The sequence below is a fragment of the Acinonyx jubatus genome, chromosome C1, assembly GCF_027475565.1.
Source record: "Acinonyx jubatus isolate Ajub_Pintada_27869175 chromosome C1, VMU_Ajub_asm_v1.0, whole genome shotgun sequence".
Lineage (NCBI taxonomy): Eukaryota > Metazoa > Chordata > Mammalia > Carnivora > Felidae > Acinonyx > Acinonyx jubatus.
In genome coordinates this window covers 102,198,213-102,217,390 of record NC_069381.1, presented here as the reverse complement: position 1 = coordinate 102,217,390, position 19,178 = coordinate 102,198,213, and the positions used below count along the sequence as shown (strand labels likewise).

The following is a 19,178-nucleotide window of genomic DNA, read 5'->3' as shown; positions in this document are numbered from 1 at the left end:
TATCAATACTTCATTTCTGTTTATGGCTAAATAACATTCATTCAACTGTATGGATATGCCACATTTTGTTTTTTCATTCATTAGTTGCGGGGCATTTGGATTGTTTTACTTGTAAGCTATTTTTTTCTAAAATTTTTAACATTTATTTATTTCTGAGAGACACTGAGAGACAGAGAACAAGCGGGGGAGGGGCAGAGAGAGAGAGAGACACAGAATCCAAAGCAGGCTCTAGGCTCTGTGCTCACAGCACAGCTCTGTGAGCACAGAGCCTGACATGGGGCTCAAACCCACAAAGGTGAGATCATGACCTGAGCCAAAGTCAGTCGTTTAACCGATTGAGCCTCCCAGGCGCCCCATTATTATAAACAGTGATGCTATGATCATTTGTGTACAAACTTTTGTGTGGACATGTTTCATTTCTTTTTATATTTATACTGAGGAGTGGAATTGCTGGGTCATATGATTACTATTTAATTTTTTGAGGACTGCCACTATTTTCCAGAGTGGCTGCACCATTTTACATTCTCCCCAGGAAGAATGCTAGGGTTCTCCACAAATTCTCCAAGCTTCGCCCACACTTGTTACTGTCTTTTTGATTACAGCCACCCTGATGGGTGTTAAGTGGTAGCTCATTGTGGTTTTGATTGGCATTTCCTCTCAAATGGCTAATGACGTTGAGTGTCTTTTCACGTGCTTATTGGGCATCCGTATCTTATTTGGAGAAATGCCTATTCAGATCCTTTGTTCTTTAACAATGTGTCTTTTTATTATTAAACTATTAACAGTTCTTTATATATACTAGATTGAAGTCTCCTTCAAGTGATTTATAAAAATTTTTTCCTCATTCTTGGGTTGTCTGTTTACTTTCTTGATAGTGTCTTTTGTATTTATTGATTTTTGAACTTACACTTGGGCCTTGTTTCAAAAAGTTTAGTGGTTAAGTGGTTTATGAGGCTATATAAAATACAGAATGATGAAATAAACTGTAAGTAGGAAAAGAAAGGAAAAACATGGGAAAAGATAGGTAAAAAAGCAGGCTAGGCCTGATGACAGTTTTGAAAATGCAAACCATAGAATTCTGGAAACTTATATGAGTGGATCATAAATTTAGCTTTAAGCTTTCTAATGGTTGACATCAAATAGAAAATTTGATCAGTTAAACAAGTGACAGTGCTACGGGAAAAAACAATTGCTTCAAGGAAGCATAACTATTACTGAAATTATTACCAAGACTGTAATGAAATTTCTCCAAAGATTTCCTAAAGAAGAAAATGTGAGGGCAATTAACAATGTCTTCAACAACACGAGAAAGGTCAAAATGAGTTTCACTGGGCTGTTCCTTACCGTTTCTCCTTAGTACAGGGGGCGGGTATCATAAAATAAAGAGCTATTCATTAAAAGCTACACTACAAAATGCCAATATCATTTAGTCTATATATACAGACAGCTTTTTACTGCTCTGGATTAACCCACTGTTACTGCATCTAGAGAAACAAAGACGCTGCACATTCTCTGGGCAACTGTACTTAGTATTTCAGCTCAACTTCTAAAAGCATCGGGAGACAGTTTGAAATGACAAGGGTGACACATATTGCCAATTAAAAGTGAACCACATGTTTTAACTGTTATATGAGCCAAGAGTAAAATGACATTCTCTTGGAAAAATTGAGGATCCTAACAAGATTATATATTTGAATAGGAGACAATACCACTTCTGCTCAGAGGGGAGTCAAAAAATACTCTTGGTTAGGGCCAAGATTTTCCTTTGAAAACTTCTGAACGCAGTCAACACACCAATATAATACATAATCAAGGCCCATATTTCCGTGACATAGTAGGGCCAAATGTTAGCATGAAAGAAATAGGGGTAACTGAACATGTCTTAGTTTACACAAACTCAACCCCCCCAAAAGCACCCAAAGAACAACCAGATTTTAGCAATGCAACTTCCTATATTCTTTAAGATAAACTATTTAAGAACTATACATCAAAGTAACTGAGTTAAAGGTCTTCCTGTATGGATTAATTATAAATGAGTTAAAAGTGGGAACATCATCTACCAAAAACAATTTTGGTTTTAGAAAATATCTGAGGCACAGTCTTTTCTTTTGGCACTTAGATCAGTAGTCAGCAAACTATGGCCTGCCAGACACCTGCTTTTATAAGTAAGATTTTATTGGAACACAGCCATACTACACAGCCACGAACACAGCCATGAATTTGTTTATTCATCGCCTATGGGTGCTCTCATTCCACAGCAGCAGAGCTGAGGAGTTGTAATGGAAACCACATAAGCTGTGGAGCCTAAAATATTATCTGGTCCATTATAGAACAACTTACCGGCCTCTAGTTAGAGAGCAGTGAAAGTTCCAGCTTGTGATAATAAAATTTAGTAATTTTTAAGTTAAAGAACACTGGTCTATTCTTGATAGTCACAGGATCTATATCTTGCTCATCCAAAAAAGGTTTGAAGAACTAGTTTAATAGAAGAGGCAGAACATACTCTTGTTTTATAATACGATAAGCTTTTAATTTACCTATCAAGAGACATTAATTATCAACTCTGATTCTCAAAGGAATCTAAGAATACAGTCTAAGTCTCAAGTGTCAGGAGTCTGAAACAAGTTATACAGCTTAGCTCAGCACCGATTCCTGACTACAGAGTCAAATGCCACCTTATTCTTGAAAGATTTTTCCATGCAGTGATAAAAACTACACAGGTCAACACAGAATAGCTGATGTACTCTACACACAATGGCCTAAAAAACCCCAAGCTTCCTGTTTAACAAGAAATACTTTGGACTATAACAAACAACATGTCTGTTATTTGGAGAGGAATAGGAGTTGCTTTTTAAAAACGCTTTAAAGAAGACTTTAAATTCAATCAGACTTGACCAGGCCTGTGAAATCAACAAAGGTAGTGAGAGCTGGAGTTCAGACTTCAGAGAAGCCCATTCAGAACTAACTGAGGAATTCTGATCTTTTCAGGTAGAGATTTTTTTTCATTAGCACAGCAATGTGAAAGGCCAATAGCAGGATTCAAAGAGCAGCCTCAGGACAATAAAAGTTCTAGGAGTGTAGCCTGGGACCTAGGCTCTCTCTCACAGCCTCATTCTCAATGAGCTCAGAGCTAATGGTCAGATTTCTTTTTCCCTATTTCTCACGGTCTGTGTCAAACCAGCTACCAGGTGGCTGGGACCCATATTTGCTAGGATTCTTATAGTTACTGAGACTAAACTAACTGCATGGTAGAATTTTTTCAGCTATGGGATTCAGGTAAGTCTTCTACCATAAAGAAATCTTATAGGTCTCTTCATGAGAAGAGCTAATTTGTACTCACTCACCTGCTATTCAATACTTTTAAGATTTCAAAGATGATGAGCTCAAACATGGTGCACGAAAATGCGAACGTCACAGAGAATATCACCTGTACCACATATTGACGTACCTATTAAAAGTCAAATACAGAATACAAGTCATGTCCTTGTGCGAAATATTGAATTGATAATCTTCTGGTCACAAGTCTGACAAAGAAGAAATTCTTAAATCACTGGAAGCAGGGCAATAGCAACTTTCTTGGAGCTAAAGAAACAGATGGAAGTAGGTAGTATTTCTAAATCATGACGCACTTTTATCATCTTGTGGATGGAGAATTTAAAGCACAAGATGAAGTGACAGGGTCAGAAGTAGCACTTGGAATTCATGATGCACACTGATCAAAAAAATGGACAGATGTACACATATATGTAGGTTCATACTAAAAGGGTTTCTTCAACACTCTGCAGGCCTTGGACCAGTTTTGGAACCTCCCCTGGGAGGCCTTCTTGAGCAGAGCAGAATCTCTAGAATCCTGGGCTCTTTCAGACAACAACCCCAAACTCCCTGGGGAAGGTTTAACGGTGAACATCCTAGAAATGATCTAAAAGTAGTCCACAGCCATTGAGCTTACTACTAAATGAGGATTAATTAGGAAATGTCCAGTCTAAGCTGGTGCTTCTATGAATTCAAGACTTAAGAACCAGATCAGCCTTAGCATTTTGGTATTAACTTAGGATGTAAGATTGGTCATTAACACTGAAGGTCAGATACCCAAACTAATGGGAACATTTATGAGACATAAGTTAAATTCTCTTCCAAAAAATATCTGCTATTGTTCTGTATACTGATATTACTAAGACATGACAGTTCTTGCTCCTAGGCTACATATGACTTGCTTTAAAAAAAAAAAAATCAACTAAACTTAAATCATATTCTCCAATTTAAGAATTATATAGTACTCATTTGGCCAAAACTCCCTATCTTGGAAGTGAACATGACCTTTCTTGAACAGAGGCATTTTACTCGCCCACTTTAAAAACAATCTAAATACAGAGTAGTATAACCAAAATGATATCTTCTTACTTCATAGTCCTTAAACAGTTGGCGCATGAAGAAAAGCCATCCAAATCCAAAGAAAAGTATCTGGAGGAGAAAGAAAATTGAATTGTCAATATATGTCATCTTTTGAGAAATGCCTAATACAGACAATTTTATGATAAAAGGTCTGCTAAACAATTAACTTATCTCAGAGATTAAAGACAAGATCCACTTATGTCAAGTCTGTAACATTGGGAGAGGATGTTAAAATGCTCTTCAATTTTTGAAGTTATCCATGTTTTAGAACATTGTTTAAGTTAGGCAAAAATAAAATATTTTTTCCTGTAATCCTATGATTATCATTTTAGCCAGAGATGCTAGCAAACAAAAACAGAAACCAGTGATACTTGCTTCTTATATTAGATCCCTGTTTGCAAGTATCTCGAAAAACCAAAACTTTATGGGAAAGGAGTTAAAATTAAAAAAAAAAAAAAAAGGTAGAAAAACTGATTTTTTAATGTCTTTTCTTTCGTGGAGCTTTCTTAGCCTCTCCACAATCCTTCCTAATCCACATAAAGTGGTTTTCATCTCAGTATAAAGCCAAGAGATTGAAGGATCCCACTTCAATGGTTTCAGTTTTGGTTCAAGCTGGCATCAGAGATCGTAGCCACAAGACAGCCCTGTTCAGTGCTCCAAAAGCTGGTCTGTTTTTCACTGGTGAACAGAACCTTTGCTACATACACACACTGATACAACTCCTTTTTTTTTTTTTTTTTTAAACAGTTTATTTTTCTTAAAGTGATCTTTACATCCTACATGGGGCTTGAACTCACGACCCAGATACCAAGAGTCAGATGCTCTACTGGCTTAGCCAACAGGTGCCCCATAACTCCTCTTAAATGTTTTTTTTCAACGTTTTTTATTTATTTTTGGGACAGAGAGAGACAGAGCATGAACGGGGGAGGGGCAGAGAGAGAGGGAGACACAGACGGAAACAGGCTCCAGGCTCTGAGCCATCAGCCCAGAGCCCGAGGTGGGGCTCGAACTCACGGACCGCGAAATCGTGACCTGGCTGAAGTGGGAGGCTTAACCGACTGCGCCACCCAGGCGCCCCCCCCATAACTCCTCTTATATGGGTTAAGAACTTTAAGAATAAAATTCTTTTATGCCTCCCCACCAACTTCAGAAGGAAGTGTGAACTCTTGAGCATGGTTTAGAAGACTCCTCCAGCCTCTTGTTGTGTCCCTCCTACCCACCAAACTCACATTTTCAGCCACATGAAACTGCTTATGGTTCTTTAGACACAATATTCTTCTTTCATATCAAGATTTCTATGGACACTGTCCTCTGACAGGAACTTCTCTCTAGTCCTTACAGGTCTTAATTCTTAGAACCTCTGGAAGGCTGGCTCTGACCTCTTAAAGGTAAGTTGCTCTTTTTATATAATCCTATTCTACCCTGTATTTCCAAAGGACTTGCCACACAGTTTTGTAATGCCTAATTTAATCACACTTTCTTAGACATTAGACTGTAAGCTCTGTGAGGACAACGATGTTTGAATGTCAATCTGTATTTCCAGCACCCTGTACAATGCCTGGCACATGGCAGACTCTCCATTAAAGTCTGCTGAACGGATAGATGGTCCATAGCGAAAGGTGGTTTGTTCTTGAACACTAAGCCTCAATTTTTTGGTGACAACTTCAATGTGCTGCGCTAAGTGCTGGGGATACAAAGATGAGTCAGACAGTCACCACCCTCAAGGAGCTTGAAGTATAAGTGGTGAAGACACTAAGTAAGTAATTATAATGTCACATGGGATGTGCGAGGAAAGAAATATACACATATGTAAAAGAATATGGAAGAGGGAGATCATGTAGGGAGTTAGGGTGGATTTTCTGGAGAATATCTTAGTTGAAGAAGGTTTTAATTCAGGGTTAAAACCTGTATCATGTGCAAATTTGGGGATTATATGTATTTTTCTAGGCAGAGGTTCTAAGGTATTTATCACATAGTCCAAGGTTTCTACCACCCCTAAACTATTAAACGACTACTCTCTTAAAGGAAGAAAAAAAGCAATACGCAGGTAAAAGACAGGGGATGGAGGTAGGAAGACTGGGCTTTCCTTCCACGTAGGAAAGAATAGGAGGACAGGCACAGAAGTGAGAAAATAGCATGGTATATACATGGGAGTATCCTGGGAATATACATGGGTATATACAACACATGATTGGGTGCTGCTGGAAGATAAAGTTCAGAGAAGGAAGCAGTTAAAAATGAGACTTAGGAGGAGCAGGAGACCAATGAGTCAGAGTCCTAAAGGCCACCCGAAGGAGCTTGTAGTCTATAGGTGATGAGTCCTATTTTAATAGGGCAAAGACATGGCCTGGTTTGTTTTATATGGAGCACTTTGGTGGCCACGTGGATTTGAAGGAAACAACACTGTAGAAAGAGAAAGCTTATAGAAGGTTGCTGCAGCAGTCCAGATGATAGATGATAAAGGCCTGAATGAAGACACTGGTTGCTGGAAAGGAGGCAATCGATTTGAGTACTTAGAAGGTTAAATCTGCAGGGAGGAATAAAGCTTGACTTGTCTGGAATACACAATGAAGATTGAGGCCACCCAACTTATATAAAGAATATTGGATAAATAAAAGGTCTGGGAACTAGGCTGGGATATTAAGAGAGGAGTTTACTTGCTAAGTGCCTGAGGGCCATCCAGGTCAACACAGAAGAGATTATGAAGGCAGAACTCAGATACACCTGAGTTAAAACCATCTAGTATGTGAGATCACCCAGGAATAGTATGTAGAGTGAGAAGAGCAACATGGCAAGAAGAAACAGTGGAGGGTAGGAATGGGGAGAAGAGAGCAGGAGGGAGACAGAGAAAGAGTGGACAGAGACTAGACCCCAGGAGAGTGGAGTATCCTGAAACCAAGGGAACAGAGTTTGAAGGAGTGTTAAATGAAGCAGAGGGACAATAAAACCAGGACTGAATATTGTTCAAAGGATTTGGTTAACTTGAACGTCAATGCTGACCTTAAGGAAAACAGTTTGAATAGTGAAATGGGGGCAGGAACCAGACTGCAGGTGGGCTGAGGTGAAAAGGGTAAGGCAAGGGAGACAATGAACACAAATTAACCTAGCGAGAGCCAAGAATGAGAAATACCAACAGCATTTTTCACAAAACCAGAATAATACTAAAATTTGTTTGGAATCACAAAAGACCTTGAACAGCCAAAACAATCTTGAGAAAGAAGAACAAAGCTAGAGGTATCACAATTCCACATTTCAAGATAGACTACAAAGCTGTAGTAATCAACACGGTATGGTACTGGTACGAAAACAGACATATAGATCAATGGAACAGAATACAGATCCCTGAAATAAACCCTAGCTTATATGGTCAATTAATCTACGACATAGGAGGCAAGAATATACAGTGAGGAAAAGCCAGACTCTTCAATAAACGGTGCTGGGAAAACTGGACAGCCATATGCAAAAGAATGAAACTGGACCACTTTCATATACCCTACACAAAAATAAACTCAAGATGGATTAAAGACCTAAATTTGAGACTGAGATTATTAAACTCCTAGAAGAAAACACAGGCAGTAATCTTTGACATTGGCCTTAGCAACCTTTATCTAGATAGGTCTCCTCAGGCAAAGGAAACAAAAATCAAAATAAACTATTGGGACCACATCAAAAAAAGATTTTGGACAGCAAAGGAAACCACGAACAAAACAAAAAGACAACATACTGAATGGGAGCAGATATTTGCAAATGATAAATCTGATAAGGGGTTGATATCCAAAATATGTAAGTAATTTATAGAAGTCAACATCCGAAAGGCAAATAATCCAATTAAAAATGGGCAGAAGACCTGAATGGACATTTTCCCAAAGAAAACATACAGACATGTTCCAACAGACACATGAAAAAATGCTCAACCTCACTAATCATCAAGGAAATGCAATTTTTTTTAAGGGAAATGCAAATTAAAACCACAACAAGATATCACCTTATACTTGTAAGAATGGCTACTGTTAAAAAGACAAGAAATAACAAGTGATGGCAAGGATGTGGAGGAAAAGGAACCCTTCTTGTGCACTGTTGGTGGGAAAGTAAATTGTGTAAAATGGTATGGAGGTTCCTTAAAAAATTAAAAACAGAAATTCCATAGGATCCATTAATTCTACTATTGGGTATTTACCCAAAGAAAACAAAAACACTAATTCAAAAAGATATATGCACTCCCATGTTTATTGCAGCATTATTTACAAACCCCAGGATCCACAGATAGATGAATGCATAAAGAAGATGTGGTGCGCGCGCGCGCACACACACACACACACACACACACACACACACACACACACTGTGGAATGTTATGCAGCCATAAAAAGGACGAGATCTTGCCATTTGCGACAACACATATAGACCTAGAGGGTATGAGGCTAAGTGAAATTAAGTCAGAGAAAGACAAATACCATATGATTTCACTTATATGTGGAATCCGAAAAAACAAGACAAACAAAAAGCAGAAACAGACCCATAAATTCATAGAACAAACTAAAGCCTGCCAGATAGGAGGGAGAGGGGGGATGCACTGGATGGGTGACGGGGAATGGGAAATACAGGCTTCCGGTTATGGAACGACTGTCACAGGGATGAAGATACGGCTGAGGGAATATAGCCAATGGTATTGTGATAGCAATGCATGGTGACAGAGGGTAGCACAGCAGAACTCCCAGACTGGTGCAATCACCATGCTCTCTTTTGTACACCTGAAACCAAAGTAACATTATGTATCAACTATACTTCAATTAAAAAAACAACACAAAAAAAATTCTGACTGCTCAAAAAAGGCTGGAAAAGAGAAAACATTAGATAGTAGCCTAAGGACAAATGTGGGGAAAGAGAAAGTTTATAGGTCAAGGGGAAGAGAGGAGTAGAGTAAGGGGATAAACACGCGAGAAGGAATTGATGGGACACTAGAGGAGGAGTTGTTGCATCTGGTATTTCCACGGTAACCATCTTGGCCACAAGCAGTTTTGCTGCAAACATTCTGCTGTGTAACTAATATGCCATAAGACAGTTTTGCTGTAAAAGATAACAGCAAGTTATCAGTTTGGCTCATTTCTCCATCGATGCAATACCTCCATTTTTATATTATATATAAATATATATAATTTATATATATAGCCCTCAGAATGGTCTATACAGTGACACAGTTTTGTACCCACACTGACTGTAGAACCTTGATCCATCCATCGGCGGACATATGGCCGTGCACCAAGAACAAACAACAGTGAGGAAGGCATTCAGGGTTCAATGAAAAGATCAGTTATAAATATACATCCCGGTATTTGGAAACTGACACATCTCTTAATGAAAGAAGAAATTTTAGAGGCAAAACAAAAATATGTAATACCAAATGAGGAGACAAATCAACAAGCAAATAAAAAAAAAACCCAAAACCAAAAAACACGTATAATGCTATGAATGAAATACTGAAGATAGTGCTTAGGGTACAATCCACAAAATGAAATCATTTATTTGCCTAGTATTGCCAAGTGTGCTATGTTACACATTTTGGATGTATTCAAATATTTTATATCTCACAATAAGGTCTATTTAATTTTGTTATCCATTTTTCATGTTTTATGATGTCCTTTTATTTTTTTATTTTTTATTTTTTTATGATGTCCTTTTAAATGAATATCCCGTTTTATTTTTGTAGGTTTATCTTTTACAGCAAAATTGCCTTATGGTCAATCAATTATGTGGTGAAAATACTTGTGGCAAAGATGCATACAGGGAAACTGAATTGAAGGTGTTAATGATTTATTATGATTAGCGGCAACTATCCTTTATTGACCATGTACTATATTCCAGGAACTCTAAATACTTAGCATTGTAATCTCATGAAATCATAAAAACCTACGGTATGTGTCATTATCCTCATTTCAGAGAAAGTGGAGGTTTACAGAAGTTAATTCATTTAGTAATTGTCAAAATCAGGATTGAACCTGAAGTCTGTGACTGATTCCAAAGCTTGTGCTTTTAACCACAATAAAGCTGCTCTAAGATCAAAGGCACAGGTAGAGAGGATGTCCTTAAAAAGGAGCAGCGGGCACCTTTTTTTCTGACCAGGGAGGAAAGCAGCTGGAAATGGTTGTAGACATACATTAACTGCTTAGATTAAGACCTACGGTGTAGAAGGAGATCAGATCTTTTTTCCTCACTTTTATTGATACAGTGGGAGGCAAGGTTATCTGCCAAGAGTTTAAGAGATGAGGCTGGCAAAGGGGCTTTGAGGACTGATACAGATTCAGAAATGATGAGGGGAATGGAACAAACACCTGGTTAAAGTCAAGAAAAAGAACTATTTCAGACTTCATGTTATCACTTATTTAAGTAGGCTCCACACCCAATATGGGACTCGAACTCACGACCCTGAGATCAAGAGTTGCATGCTCTATCGACTGAGCTAGTCAGGCTCCCCGAAACTTCATTTTAAATAAATCTTTCAGGTCATACAAAACAGGAAAAAATGAGGAAGAGGTATTTCTAAGGTAACTAATATTTACTAGGCCTCTATGCATCAGCAGCTGATTTAGATGCTGGGGAATACAGCATAGAACAAGAAAGAGAAAATCCAGAACCTCAAGAAGTTTATATCTAACAAACACACAAATAATAGTGATAGAGGCTAAGAAGAAAATAAAACAGGAAAATGAGACAGAAGGTGGCTGGAATGGGTGCTATTGTGATGGGGTAGGGAGTCAGGAAAAGCCTCTCTAAAGTGACATTTTTACTGATACCAAAATAATGAAGTAGCCACATAAAAAATGGACAGACAACAGTCTACACAAATGATTCTTTGGTCTTAGTTCCTCGTTTATAAAGAGCATTAAATATTTAATATTGCATATGAATGCATGTGTGAAAGTTAAAGTATATGATGTAAAATACCAGAAAGCCACTTTCTTGCTTCAATTTATCAATTATATCCGTGTTAAAAATCTTAAAGGCTACAATGCAATGCCAATTTCTTCACTCACATTTTTTAAAAATTGAGTAAAAAAAAATTGAGTAAAGAAAAAAAATGCTACTGAAATATTGTCATTTTTCTTGAGTTGGTAGTAGAGCTAAAAATAAACCTGAATTGTCACAAAGGGACAATTAGAAAAGCCTAAGAAAAGTTAGAAAAGAGAATTATGGGTCCAGATTTTTGTGCATCAATGTATTTGACTATTATGCAACCAATAAACCAATTATGAAAACCACATAAAGGATAGTGAATTTTAAAATAAAAAGTTATAGTGGGGCGCCTGGGTGGCTCAGTCGGTTGAGCAACCAACTTCAGCTCAGGTCATGATCTCATGGTCCGTGAATTCGAGCCCCGTGTAGGGCTCTGTGCTGTCAGTTCAGAGCCTGGAGCCTGCTTCAGATTCTGTGTCTCCCTCTCTCTCTGCCCCACCCCCACTCGCGTTCTGTCGCTATCAAAAAAATGAATAAACGTTAAAAACATTTTTTTTAAATAAAAACTTATCTTATTAGGGCATTCCTCATTTCATAATATCCGAAATGTTGTAATTAAAGTTTTTCAAGAGACAAGGACGATGCTCCATTCCAAAGACAGAAGCATTAGGATGAAGCAATAGGAAAACTGGATCAAAGATTCAGTTTCCCTTAAACCCTCAAAAGGAACTGTTTCTGTCGTTTGCCACTTGAAAAAAAAAAAAAAAGAAAATACACTCTAAACGCTGGGAGATGACGGGGGTGGGGGGGAATCGATAATTAAGATAATCTGAGCTTCTACAAATATTAACAGCTGGCCGGCAAATAATTGTGTTTAGTGCTTGCACTTAGAGGGAAAGGGAATTCAGCTTTGAACAAGACAGGACCTCAAAAATTAAATTAATAAACAAAACATAAATATCAGTGCTACGAAGAAAACAGAGTGGCTTAGCGAATGAAAGCTGGTAAAAGCAAGAGACCCCCTAGACACAGCTTCTATAGAGCAGGAGTTAGTGTTTTATTTGTGTTTGTACCCTCGGAGCTTTATACAATGGTCAAGTCTGCTGATTGTACGAATGAAGGTGCCCGATCGGTAAGAAAGGAGCGTCGGGAAAAGATCCGAAGAGCGTGTGCAGCAGAAAGAGGATTAAACGATGAGGTGTTGGTGCACAAACGAAACCTTCCACAGCACTTTTAAGATCTCTTAGCTGACCGCGGCAAATTCCTCCAAACCCGGATTCAGGATTTTACAACTAACCAGCAAGGTCCCCACGTGTCCCCAGAAGTCGGCTCCGATTGGCTTGCTGCGCACTCCGCGCCCGGAACCACACTCTTCCCCGAGCCATGGGTCAGCAGCGCGGTCCAGAAGCTTCGGGGCGCTTTGGGGACCGCTCCTTTCTCGCGGCACCGGCTCGGAGCACCGAAGACGCCTAACTCCCTCCAAAAGTGGACGAGGAAGCGGGGAGATGGAGGCTGGGTGGGGGCACGGACGGCCGCAGGACGCCTCCCCACTACGAGGGCGAGGGAACCGGACGCAGCAAATCCCACACCCTCCCCGAGCTCTGAGAACCGATGAGGCGGGCCCAGGCCGCGGAAGAGGAGAGCGAGACCCCGGGCCAAGTCGGCATCACCGAAGCCCCGAGAAGATTCGCAAAAGAGGCTCGAGGGTCCCGGGGCGGGAGGCAGTAGCTCACCTGGGAGGTAATCATGATACTGGAGTCGATCAGGAAACTCATGGCGAAGTGTAGGGAGGCCTAGTACCCCCGATTCCCCCTCCCCGTGTCCGCAGCGAGCTTGGGCCACTGGCCCTCTCACACAGGCGGCCTTCGCCCCGGGTCCACCCGCGGGACCGCAGCTCGCCAGCCCGACGCCATCAAGCTGCGCCCCAGTCAGCCAATCCGTGGCTCTATCCAGAGCTTCCCGCCCCGGGCCGAGGGTGGGCGGGGCGAACGCGAGGCGCTCGGAGCCAAGGGGGCGGGGCCAGGGAGGGGCCGTTCTGGGGGCGGGGCTTAATAGAGAGGGCCTGGCTAAAAGGAGCGAGATAGAATTAGGAGGTCTGAAAATCCAAAAGCTGATGTATTGCAAGGTAGCATTTAATTTGTGAGGCTGAAGATGGGGCGGGGGGGGGGGGGCTGAGCTAACATCTTTTTTTAAGTGGTAATTACATTTTCTAATGGTCATGGCTAATAAGATGAAGTTAATGATTATAATGAGTTAGGTGATAATTCAGGCATCGTGTTTTAGATGTTACAACTTATACTTGGCTATACAAACAACTGCATCATTACAAGTGAGGAAGAGTGGAAAGGCAGATGATATTTTTAGCATATATAACTAGCCAAGTAATTTCTGATGTAATAACAAAAAAAAGCACACCGTGTATAACAAGAGAGTGATAATCTCATTGTACTTGGTACCCATCAGCCCACACATTGAGTACTACGCTCTTTGTACCACTCTTTAAGTGGAACAGAAATGAATCGGAGCATGCTCAGAGGTGAGCCTGATGGAAGGAACTGAAGTAAGGAGACTCAGGAACATGATAGCTGTCTCCTTGTGAAAAGAATGGGTAGAATTGATATGGCCCCTGGAGATAGATGTAAGACAAAGGACTGGAAGTTAAATGAAGCTTGATTTAATTCAAAACAAGGAATAATTCTTTAAGGGTCTGAAGATGAGTTATTTCGGGAAATGGCTTGAAGTTGCTCAAGTATAGACTGAATCACTGCTTCATCCATCCAATACTCATTTCATGAAGGCTTCACTGCTGTGAGGCTTATCCTATCCCACTAGGGCTCTAGCTAGTTCTCGTAGTTCTTGTAGTCTCCTAGCACTAGAAGCAGGCTCCAGCTGATGGCAATGGCCCGGTGTGGGAAGACCTACAGTCAATACTCTGAAGCAGTCTTGAGTACACCTGGCATTGAGGACCTGAGCGTTTAGAGTACTGTAATCTGAGTAGCCGAGACTCACACATTTATTACACACGGGGGAAGGTGTCTCTCTTTCTTGGAGTTGAACTCTGCCTTTCTAAGCAGCCCAAACTACCTGTCAAATGTCCAATCCCTTATCCAGAAGGCTAGGGAACAGTGGGAGTAGCCCTACTATAGGAGAGTCAAACCAGATACCTTTGTGTCCTTGGCTACAGCTCTCAGGGATGCAGGTAGATACCAGCACAGAGGCTACTGTGTAGGCATTTACCTTACACGTGATAAATTGGAATCTCACCTCACCGAGATTCAAGGCAGTGTAATAGTGCAGAATTCTGGGAGAGTATATTAAGGCAAACAGTTTACCTTGGTGGCTTACTGGGATGTATGGTGGGGATCAGGGTCTCAGTGAACTTGGCATAGCAGAGAAAGGTATGCAGTCCCACTGGCCCCAGCCCTGTGCAAAGCTTTGAATGGCACCATTCAGGATTTTCTCCCTTGTAATACCTGTTTCCAGGTCAAGGACGGGCCTGGGTGACCCAGAGAACTACTACCCCTTGCTTTTGATTGCAGAATGTCTCTAGAAACCTTCATACTAGATTAATATCCACTTGACTCACCTCTCAAAGCATTGGGAGGGATGGCTGAAACTGAGAGGCATGAGTTTTTGCTTTCTTGTCCTCACCTTAGCTTCTCTTTCCCATTAGAGCTATTACCAATCCCCATGACCAACAGTGACCTCTGAGAGGGAGGGAGAGCTCTCCTCTCAACCCCTCAAGACCAAGTGCACAAACCCTTCCCTTCTCTGTATCTCAGTGGAGTCTAAGGTACAGCGTTTAACAATAAAACTATGCTAGTCATATGTCACAAGATGATGACAATAATTATATCACATAGAATAATATATTTATCATGGTGATAATAACCAATACTTACCAAGTGTTTACTATGTGCCAGATACTATTCTTAGATCTGATAATAACTCATTCACTCCCTGACTTACTCCTGACTTGCCTCTATATGGCAGACACCATTGTTCTGTTTCTTTGGAAGCGTATTGAGCACATTGGCACTTATTGGATACCGGGCCTAAGAGAGTGAGGCTCAGGCAGAGAAAGGAGTTCCTTTTTCTTTCTATTCCAAGCAAGAATCTTTCTCTTTTCAGCATTTGACATTGAAATATCCATTTTCTTCACAGGAAGCCTCACCTCCTATGGACAGGGTGGGATCCTGCCCTATGTCCGCAACTGGACAAGAATGTGGAAACGTAACCGTTCATTAGCAGTACACAAACAACAGCAGGAATTGTTTTCTTATACTTCTAAATTTGTAGGATTATGTCTTTATACTTGCAAATCAAAATTTGTCTAGATTTTTTTCCCCCTGGTACATGATGAATTCCTTTCAATTTGTGTTTTCAGGTCTTTTATCAGCTTATTAAGGAAGTTTCCTCCCAGTACATCTTTGATGCTTATGGTTCTCTTGTCCTGACTCTCCTTCAGGAGGATGCATATTTATGTGTTGGATTTCTATTGCCTTCTCTCCATATCTATTATCTCCTCTGTGATAATTTTCATGCCTTTGTTCCTTCTCTTGGCATTCTGGGAGAATTCCTGGTATCGATTCTTTACAATACTGATTTGGCTTTATGTGTTGCTAATTCTGTTCTTTATTCTTAAATCCTATTGTGGCTTTGCTTACTGACCGACAGCTCCTTTTCCAATTCAATGTACTATCTTATTATCTTCTGTTTCATCTCTTGCTTTACAGAGCCCATGTTTTCTTTAATTTTTTTTGAGAGCACAAAACAGATTTTAAGCTTACTTTTATTTTTTAAGTAAATTGAAATTACACTATTCTTTTACTCTTGGTGTCCACTGTTGGTTTTCTTCTTGTGTCTCTGAGACCTTTCATAGACTCCAGGTGGTTAGCCATCTCTTTATTGTTATTTTCCTTGTCTCTTACTCATCTGTAAAGATGAGAGTCCCATCTGGCCCAGTATACACGTAGAACTTAACTAGCTAGACACAGTAATTAGCTCAATTTTTAAAAAGTCAAGAAGAAGGGTCTTTGACTACTGGATAAGTATGTAAAAAATATTTAAAGGGGGGCTCCTGGGTGGCTCAGTAGGTGGGGCATCCGACTTCGGCTCAGGTCATGATCTCACAGTTTGTGAGTTAAAGCCCCACATTGGGCTCTGTGCTGACAGCTCAGAGCCTGGAGCCTGCTTCAGATTCTGTGTCTCCCTCTCTCTATCCCCCTCCCCTGCTCATGCTCTGTCTCTGTCTCTCCCTCAAAAATAAATAAACATTAAAAAATTTTTTAAAAATATTTAAAGGAAAGGCAATTAGTTGGCAATGAAAAAAAGATACAAAGTTGTCCTAGAAATTACGGCTTCAGTCTGATACAATCATGAAAAAAGATATTGGAGAAAGTTGAAGTTCTGATCTGAGAGACATTAGAGATGTCCATATTTATCATAATCCCATAAGAAAATCCCTTGTCAACTGTGTCTGCCTTCAAGACATGATTGAGGATTTTCGGGTCACATTATATTCTTTTGGTTCGGCTCACTTATATTTATTTGATCTCATCCATTTTCTGGAGGTTTTATTAGTCTAACTCAATTCTGGAGATGCTTTGTTCTTTCTTCTATCTATATAGGTCCAGCCATATAGGTTCTTTCTTCCAGCTATATAGGTCATCTATAAAGATGATAACTATAGTAAGTGAGAAAGATAGAAAAAATGCCCCTGGAAAACCTGGATGAATTAGAAAAACTGAACAGTGTTCAGGAAAGCTGAGCATTAGAGAGCGGAAAAGCCCCTCAAAACTCTGTCCTAGCCAAAGGAGTCATGACCAGACACTATCATTGGCTAAGGGCTCCCCTCATGGTGCAATCCGGAATTAGCATTTTTGTTACCGTCTATTCAAATCCTGCCTACTTCCAAGAGCATTTGGAGCAGATTAAACCACATATCATTTGTACAATGAAAGCATTAAAACAAAGGAAAAGGAGCCACACTTGATGTCTTTACCTCAAATCTTGCTCCTCTCTAGTTCATTCTTTCCACAGGAGTTGGCACGGTCTGAGGGAAAGTGACCAATAAAAATATGGTGGAAGTAATGGAATGTGACTTCTAAGGTTAGGTCATAAAAGACATGGAAATGTTTGCCTTGATCTCTTGGTTCACTTGCCCAAGGGGAAATCAGCCACCAATTCACAAGACCCTCAAGTAGACCCAAGAGCAACCAACCTGCCAGCACTAACTTGCTAGTCATGTAATCATGTGAGTGAGTGCGTCTGACCACCCCAACCACAGGCCCCATCAAATTCTCACTGCAACATCATGAGAGACCCCAAGCTGCTCCAGAATTCCTGACCCGCAGAAACTGTGAGAGATGATAGATGGTCATCGTTGTTATAAGGCACGAAGTTCTGGAAAGATTTGTCACTCAGCAACAGATAACTGATACATAAATCATCACAGGTGACATTTTTACTAAATATGTGCATGGCATAGCCTGGAGTTCTATCTTTGTAGCCTTTGATTTTCATTTCTTTACCACTCACTGTTCAACTGATAAGTCAAAGCAACAGATTTTAGATTTTTGTTATAACTGCATCTAACCTCAGTTTCTATAAATATACAAGGTATTGCTAGATCCTATATGAGATAAATCTTGAGCTATCAGAGGACTAACACAATAAAGTTTATTTTTATTTAACTCAAAGTTCAAAAGTCCAAACAGAAACTGGTAGGGATGGGAGGCCCTCTGATCTACAATCATTCAAAGACTCTGACTGCCATCTTCAACATAAGGCTTCCAAGTTTGCTCTGGGTGATGATATCCAGCAATTCATATGAAAATCTCCACCCCCCCCCTTCCTTTATTTATGATAAACCAAGCCTGCCTGACTTCAAGCCTGGAACTCCTGGAACCTTTAGGGAATCTTTCTCAGATATATTCCTATGTAGTGTCAGCTTCCAGTACATCCCTTTGGTGATGGGAGCATTTGCCAATTATTTCCTTCCCTCCTCGGGAGATGTCTCAGTCCTCATTCATGCGTTCACCAAACATTACTATGTTCTAGGCCCCATGCTAAGTACTGAATATTCAGAGATCTATAGGGTGAAATCTCTATCCTAAAGTTGCTTGCAGTCAGAAGAGAGAAAAGCAAGAGAGAAAACAACTTGATAAATGCTATGGTAGAAGTGCACACAGGTATCAAGGGATCACAGACAAGGGAGCAACTAACACTGTCTTGGGAAGTTTGTGGAAATTTGATAAAGAAGGAGACAACTGAGCTGAATGTTGAAGGGTGAGAAGGAGCTGACCATGGAGAAAAAGGTAGGCCAGGACAGAGTCCTAAAACATCACGGAATTCATTCGTCACCATGGGCTAGGCCTGTCTACACTGGGAACTGGCCAATGGTCCCAGAAGGCTAGGACACATACACATGAGTGGATGTGGGAGATGAGGCTACCAAGGTGGTATTGACTGCAAGCAATAGAGATAATTTTGGCCATGTTAAATGAAACAAACAAACAAAACTCTGGAGTAGTTCTGCAAACTAAAGGAAGGCTAACGAACAGGATCTGGAAAAAGTGGAACCAAGCATGGTCCAGAAATCTAGGTAATTAGGAACTCACTGTGAGTCTGTTCAGTGGCTTTTGTCAAGATGAATGAAGTCCAACCAGGTTGCATTTCTCTGTTACTCCACTCAACATCTGCATTCCAGGGAGGGAAGGTTGCCCATTTGGATCAAAAAAACCCTGACCCTTGACCAGGGGAAGTCAGATAGGCATTACTTAGAGTTCTACCAAGTTCCTCCAACTGAGGAAGTTATTATAGGAGAAGGAAGA

At 40.2% G+C, this 19,178-nt stretch overlaps 1 protein-coding gene across 1 annotated transcript in view; it reads right to left on the bottom strand.

The window, feature by feature from the left end:
* Window positions 1-13,288, bottom strand: part of GPR89A (G protein-coupled receptor 89A) — a 59,536-nt gene extending 46,248 nt beyond the window's left edge. Inside the window, exons 1-3 of the mRNA XM_015084242.3 lie at window positions 13,077-13,288; window positions 4,402-4,461; window positions 3,345-3,448 (exon numbers count right to left, since the gene is read on the bottom strand). Coding sequence (XP_014939728.1) covers window positions 3,345-3,448; window positions 4,402-4,461; window positions 13,077-13,118 — 206 coding nt within the window. The 5' untranslated portion in view covers window positions 13,119-13,288. The remainder of the gene's footprint in view (window positions 1-3,344; window positions 3,449-4,401; window positions 4,462-13,076) is intronic.
* Window positions 13,289-19,178: the final 5,890 nt, after the last annotated feature.